General features: G+C 36.3%; 1 protein-coding gene across 1 annotated transcript; it reads left to right on the top strand.

Annotated features, from left to right (window-relative positions):
• Nucleotides 1-5,925: 5,925 nt before the first annotated feature.
• LOC145574922 (protein GOS9-like) lies at nucleotides 5,926-7,375 on the top strand. The gene is made up of 4 exons (XM_081632808.1): nucleotides 5,926-6,087; nucleotides 6,255-6,461; nucleotides 6,555-6,817; nucleotides 7,141-7,375. The coding sequence occupies exons 1-3, from the start codon at nucleotides 6,067-6,069 to the stop codon at nucleotides 6,810-6,812; spliced, it is 486 nt and encodes a 161-aa protein (XP_081488934.1). The 5' UTR covers nucleotides 5,926-6,066; the 3' UTR covers nucleotides 6,813-6,817; nucleotides 7,141-7,375.
• Nucleotides 7,376-7,842: the final 467 nt, after the last annotated feature.

The raw sequence follows: 7,842 nt of genomic DNA, 5'->3' as shown, positions 1-7,842 counted from the left end.
GTACATTAGTATATACCTGCATATTCATTCCGCCTTTTTGTACTTTGGAGCGGATGCACCATGCGAATCGTGCATCCGCCTCCACGAACCAAGCTTTGATTCACCCAAATTGATTTCTGGGCGAAAGTCAGGTCGGAAGGTCCAACTGAATTTGTCGAGGTAAAAACATGCAACTCGAAAAAGTTGAATAAACTGAATTTATAGCGGAGGTTTGTGATTCGAACTAGAACAAATGGAGGTCTGCGATTCAACCCCAAGAAGACTACATCAATTCGTTCAAACGGAGGTAAGTGAGATCTTTGGGAGCCATTAATCACTTTTATATTTCATGTTGGTACGAATTCCTTGGTTTGTTTTTGAATTTGGATTAATTGACAAACTAAATCGATTTAAGGGTAAATTGTTGTCTGGTATTGAATGAATGTTATTGGAAAACCCTAGAACAGAACTTAGGAATTGATTGAAGCGATGAAAAAAAATAGACAACTTCACTAACCTATTACACTTTAATGGAATTAGACAAATTCAATAGCCGATTATTTCATCTAGTCTGGAATTGTCTAGAATCTCTACTAGTTTAGAGAGACCGCCATTGATAGAGAGGAGAGAGAGAAGAAAACATGTGTAATTTTTTTAACATTTGCTCAAACAGGGAATCGTTTACTAAAGTAACACCATCCAAATTTACTCAAACAGCTTGACACATAACTTGTCCCCACGAAATCCGACTCAGCAGCTCAGGAAGTGAAAAACTTGGCATTATTTTCCAAAATGCCATTATGAGAAACGCCAGTGTTTTGCATCACGAGGAACTGGGGTGCCCTCCTTAAAGTGGGGTCTCAAAACTTCCTCGTTATCTCCTACAATCACTTTATTCGTGCATACCTGAAGATTTCAGGTCTTAATTTTATTTTATTTTTTTATTTTTTTTATCCTTTTGGAATTTTATGGATTAAAAATTGTTATGCTTAACCTCTTATTTAATCGATTAATGTTGGTGAATTATCATGATTTATTGTGCAAAATTTCGAATCATTGAAGGGTAGTTATTCGATTGTTTGTATATTCTGGTGTGTGAATTGAATGAATGTGGCTGTTTTGAATCCAACTTTTCCATTCTGTTTATAATTTCAATGAAGGTTCTTGAATATCCTGAAATTTATGCTTGATTTGATTTTTTTAAAAACAGAATTTTGTGTGATTACTATTACTGTGAACAGAATTTTGTGTGAAAGTTAATAGTAGTATAAGTTGTACATTGAGTTTTGTTGTTTCCAAATGAACAAATACTTTAAATGGCTTAAGCGAAGTGCTTTTGTTTTGGCGATTGATTGTTGGGTGGTGCACCACCATGCGTTTACTCGTAAATAAGAATAACAGAGTACTTCTTTTGAAAAAATGTATAGGAACCAAAAATTGGGCGAAGCGTTTCGATGGATAATGATCATAGTAGCAGCAGTAGTGGTGATTCGATAGCGGAAGGGGATGAGAAATCGCTGATTTCGGCAAGTTGAAACTAACATTGTTATTATATAGATAGGATGTATGGATTTTCTGATAGTTGAAAATTTGCTATTCGGTGATTTATTTTCTGTCAGGCTTCATCTTTTGTTCGTTGGTTATACTGTAAAAAATGACTTGATGAACTAACTGATATCAGTTATTCTAATGTTCTTCTGATGGTTTTCTATTTGTTTATGTTAATAACTGATTTGTTTTCCTTTTCAGTTCTTCATAAAACCCTTTTTGGCCCGTCCATTTACTCTGGAGGGCTGCAAGTTCCGTCCGTCTAATACCTTTGGTGACATCAGGGCTGCCATTGTTCGTGAATTAAGGCCTGATCATGACCTCTATGAATTTAATGACCCTAAAACAGACTTCCTGGAGATTCCCGGTGATTTCGGTGTATTGGAGGATGATTGGACTATAGCATCTGTATATGAGAGCTGTTGTCCTACCGATATTACCATAGCCATCGTCCCCCTTGTTGGAAGTTCTTGATATAATGCTAGAGTGTTAGGAAAAAATAAGAGAGAGAGAGAGAGAAAAACAATGGAAGGGGAAAAGTCCCACATTGATTGGGGAGGAAGGTTTTTCCTTGTTTTTATAATGTAGTGCTTTAGCACTACTTAGTTGAGTAAGTTGGAGGTGTGTGTTACTCCACACGCGCGCGCGCGCGCCGAGCCGGGTCGGGCTCGGGCCTCGGGACTTGGGGAATGCGATGCGCGGGCGTGGGTCCTTGTTATCTTTTTGGAGAAATTTTATTTCCTTTTTCTTGTTAACAGAATATTCCAAGTATCCGTTTTTGACTGTTGGGATTTTCTGACTGTTGTGGGAGAATTAATCAGCCATTAATCCCTTGATTTTAGCTGATTAATTCACTCCCTTGTTTCTTGCCTCGTTTGTTGACTGACTAGATTAATCTGGTCATCTTCTTGGCCAGGTTCTTCCCACCTTTTATGCTTCCCGTTTTTCCTCTTCACCCTATAAATATTCGGTGGTTTTCTCAGCCAAAATACAACACACAATCAGTCTTCTCTCTTCTCTAAAATTATTTAAACACATGTTCTTCCTGTTCTGTTTTCTGGGCAAGTATTCTGAGTTCCAGTCGGGTTTGTGAGTGCACATAAACTCCGGCGCCGTGCTTATCCTGGAGGGCGACCGCAATTGTCTACTGCACCGGGAGGTAGCGCGGAATCGTCTTTTAGGTCAGTGGTTCTCCACGACGCGGCTATTGTCAGTTTGGTTCACGCATCAAGAGATAAGTTATTTCTGTTTATTGCTTATTAGTATAACACCCCTTTGCTCTTATACCCCGGCCCGAGACCAGGCCACCTGACTTGCCTGATTCAGATGTCGGGGACTACCATGTTTTTGATTATTTCACTAAGAGACCTAGAACAGAGATGCTACCTTTCCGTGCTGCAACTTCACTCCCTATCTTTGATGGCCCTTTGGAGCTCAAGACCTGTGGCGGTCGTCCCCTTTCTATTGACGACCTCCAAGATTTTGGATCTCTTTACACCTCCGCTTCCCATGTCCTTTTGAGTCCCAGTGTTCGGATTTAGGGCGTTCTGTCAGCCTTAAATGACTATAGATACCTTGTCGTTCACATCAGCTGGATAGACTGTCTTTTCTGTTTCTCCGAGTTATTAAGTTATTCTACCCTGACATGCCTTTTGTTGCTGTCACTGATCTTACCCCCCACCAGCTTGACCTGCTAACCTTCCTGGACACTCCTCAGCTTCATGTGAAATACCTTTATGGTTGGGATATACTCGACGAAGCTGAGGATTTTTGTGTTAATTATATTGAGCGTTTGGACATCAAGTGGCTTGGATTAAGGCCTTCGGACCTTGAACGCTTTCCTGCTGATGTCTTTGATGGTCTGGTCTTGCCCCGGCCACGTGACTTTGATAATATCCTGTCCAAGATCCAATGGAATCCGCACTTCAGTAGGAACCAAGCGTGGGTTAGAGAATTGGAGCTCTTCAAAGCGAATCAAAAGTGTGTAATGTTCCAGCCTAGTGGCCCTCTGAAAATATACTATCCAAGAAACTGTTAGAGATGGATGGCGTTTAGCTTCCACTTTAACCCGCCTCCTAATGCCAATGCCATCTTGGAGAATGTTGTGTTCTTGCTGGTTTGTTTAGAGATATCCAAGAAACTGTAGAGATGAAATGTTACATATTAATCCAGTAATATTTGTAAGAATGACCCTGCGTGATTTGACACCTATATGTTGGTTTGCAAAGTTATCATTTACTTTACAGAATTATGTGTTGTGACAATCTTAGTGGTTAGGGGTGTCAATTCGGATAATCGGATCGGGTCTGATATAGTCGGGTCGGGTTGGGTCAAATTTTAAAGTTATGTCATACTAAATTGTCATGTCCACGCGAGTCCAAATCTGAATCGGATATTTTTCGGATCGGGTCGGGTCGGGTGTGCTTTTGACACCTCCATTAGTGGTATCATAGTGGTGTCACTCAAATTTGGGTTTGGTTACGACAAGTCATTATGGTCAATGAAATTAGTTGGGTTCATTTAAATTCGGATCAGATCATAGTCTGGTTTGTTGGATACATATTAGATTTGGAATAGGTCAATTTTGGGTTAGGTTCAACATAATCAAGTTTAAGTTTAAATCGAATTTATTTTGGACAGGTTGACTTTGGGTTGTCAGCCGGATTTTAGGTATGCTACCTCAAGTAGCGGTTTTACTCATTTTACCGCAAAAAGTACAATTTTTGTCACTGTGCTAAACGAAAGTTGTTAATCGCGGAGATAAACTTGAACTGATGATAGTTTATTTGCGATTTTTTTTTTGAGAGATTATTTGCGAATATGTCCCCAAATGAATTTATGCATTATGTTTGGTTAAATTAAGCACGTGGACATATATATATATATATATATATATATATATATATATATATATATATATATATATATTCTGTTAGATAGTGATGATAGAATAATAGAATTGTTGATACTGATTTTTCCATCATGCATCACAATTCCTAAGTCAAAGTATATTTAGTGATGATAGAATAATAGAATTTTGTTGGCACTGATAAATTCTTCATCATCTCAATTCACAAGTCAATTTATTCTGTGATACGCTGCGTGCGCCCAAAGCACGCAAAACTATATACCGTATACACTTTTCTCAAAAAAAATAAAAAAATAAAAAAATAAAAAAATTCCCACTATATACTGTATACAGATATATATGTTGAACAAATGTTTTCTTGGACAGTTTTAAATAGTTGTAGCCATTATAACAAAAAAAAAATTTCACCGTAATTTGTACTCCCTTCGTATTTTATTACTTTTTGCATTTTACTTTTTACACTATTTATTTGACCTACTTTGATTTACACATAAGAAATACAGTATATGTTACTTACTCCATTTCTACTTTTTGTATCACTATTCATTGGACCTTCTTTGAATCATACATAAGAAAATATATGTTACTCCTTTTCTACATTTTGCATCACTATTTATTTAACCTACTTTGACTAATATTTGTGATTTATACATAAGAAAATATATAGTCTTGTGAGTACTTGCTGGAATCGTCTTAATTAATACTCCCTCCGTTTTTAAATATTTGCTCCATTTCTCCATGCGCGGAGTTTTAGTAGAAATTGGAGTAACTAATAAAATATGGAGGTAGTGAGCTAGGTGGAAGAATAAAAACTTGTAAAAGCAAAAGTAATGGAGAGAATTGGAGGAGAGAGAACATGAAATTAATAAAACATGATTAATGGTGGGTCTAATAGGTGATAGAAATTAATTAAATATTGTAAATGCTTTCCCCAAATAAGGAAATGGAGCAAGTATTTAAAAACGACCGAAAAACAAAAGTGGAGCAAGTATTTAAAAACGGAGGGAGTAGATTATTAATTCTCAATTATTAGAATTTATTATATTTTATTGATAATTAAAGATATTATTAATCAAAGATTTGCATCGACAAACGTGTCCAAGAGTAATAGAGAAAGTAATAAAATACGGAGGGATCGACGAGTTCATACAAGTTCATTTGTCGCAAATAATTTGAATCAGAAGATCGGGTTTAGTATTGAATTTCACCGTTGATCCAATGATCCCATGTAAAAAAGAAATGCAGTGATATAGTATAAAATATATTCCTGGACCCCAACTATCAACCTAAGCTTTTGGTTGAGTTATTCCTCTAACATGATAGCAAGAGCCAGCGTGATGACACAAAGGGTCACGGGTCTGAATCTCATCCACCCCTCCTTTCAAATTGGGATATTAAGCGCAGGTTGTGAGGAGAGTCCATGTCGTTTCTACACTTCAAGCCCAATGGGCTCTCGTATGAGAAGGCGTGATGGAGTATAAAACATATTCGTAGGTATTAACCATCAACTTAATATTTTGGTTGCGTTATTCGGTTGTTCCTTCAACGGGAAGAGTATCACGTGTATATAAATATATGGATACCCTCCCCATAAATCACAGCACACCTACTACAAAAACTTTAGTTCTTTCCAAGCTTTTACCGTTCGCTCACCTTCCAAAGCAAAGATTATGGCTCAACTTAACGCCAAGGTGTGGACTTGTTGCTTGAATATGTATTCATTTATTTATATTTTAGTACTCTAATAAAATATCAACTTAACATCAAATATTATATTGCATGGTTTATTGATTGAGAATTTAATACGAAGTAGATGTATATATGATGTAAATAAGTTTTGTTTTATTTATTTTGACAGAGCGCGAATGAAAAGATCGTGGAATACGGACCGTATGGTTCGCAATCCCCTACAAACTATCGCATACAGCTTGAAGAGGGTGAACGTATAAAAGAGGTAATAGTTAAGCATGGATGGAATGTGGATGCAATTGGGTTCTTGATAGAGAGGCCTGACCAAAGCGTGGTCCTTGAAATGACTGGTGAAGGTGGCCAAACTATGTCCAAGGTCAATTAACATAAACCTTTAAATCAAATTAAATTGCAAGTCATGGATAAGTAAGTTAAGTTTATTTAGAGTACTTGTGATAATTTTGTGCAGATTGCTCTCAAATCCGGTGAGACTGTAGCTGGATTTAGTGGAACATATGGAAACAAGCAAGACTCGGGAAATATGTGTGTTATTGCCAGTCTCAAGATACACACCAACTTATGTCCCGAGGGGTACGGACCATATGGAGAGCAAAAAGGCGTAAGTAATGTTACTTTCTTTACGTCCCCTGCCAGGGCTGATTTCGTAGGTGTTTTCGGAAGGGCAGGCCAATACCTCGAGTCACTTGGAGCTATCTACATACAGTGATACAGGTATGATACTATTCGAAATATTCATTTCTTTGTCCACCTATTTTATTTTTACTGAAATGAAATTATTTTTACAACACTAAAATTAGTATATATGAATAATGAAAAAAGTCAAATGTGTCAATTATTTATAAAGTAAAAATCAAGATAAATCTAACAAGACCCCACGCACATGACTATATTTTTCCTTAATTATAATCACCAAAGCTAGTTAAAATTTAGTATGTAAATAGTGTAAAAGTTAAATAGTTATAATTAAATGAAATGAAAACGAAATAAGTACTGTATTATGCTAATATGTTTTGTTTATTCCATGTCATAATCAGGGTTAAACGAAGATGCGGTGGTCGATCATGTAATGCATACAAATAATTAAGTTGCTTCCACGATGATCTATGTGGAGACTTTCTATTTCCAATAAGCCACATTTGTATGCTACGAGTGGCCTCTCAAGTGCGAGTTGTAATCTTAAACTTGAGTGAATGTTTTAGTGTATCCAACTATTACGGTTTTTATATATATAGGGGAGCGATTCGGTAAGAACCCCTCCTTACATAAGAACACTCATTTATATAAGAACCAATTTAAACCGTTGGATTAGATCAAAATAAACGGTTAAGATTAACGGAGACCAGCTAATGGCATTAGTGTAAATAATGAAGCTGGCCAATTTAATATTTTACCCAAAATATTTGATTTTCTCTCTTCTCAAGCACTTTTCACACTCCCATCATCTTCTCTCTCTTAAAACCACCAATTTTTCTTTAACGTCCACTGTAACTACTCCAAAATCGAAGCAAATCACATCGATTTTGTTTTAATTTTTGCTCAAATTCAACGAACTTTAGTCATAAACTTACATATAACAAGTTGAAGTGAGCAATTTAATTAGAATTTTTGCAAATCCGAACCCTATTTTGACGGAAGAACAAATTGAAGAAAAATTTGAATGGAATGAGGCAAAGAACAATAAATTCGTATAAAAATTAGGTCTCAAATGCAAAGGTAACTTATACTCCAAAATTTTC

This window comes from Chenopodium album, chromosome 13, assembly GCF_948465745.1.
Source record: "Chenopodium album chromosome 13, dcCheAlbu1.1, whole genome shotgun sequence".
In the NCBI taxonomy this organism is placed as follows: Eukaryota; Viridiplantae; Streptophyta; class Magnoliopsida; order Caryophyllales; family Amaranthaceae; genus Chenopodium; species Chenopodium album.
The sequence above is the reverse complement of the archived record's forward strand: the minus strand, read 5'-3'. Positions and strand labels throughout refer to the sequence as shown.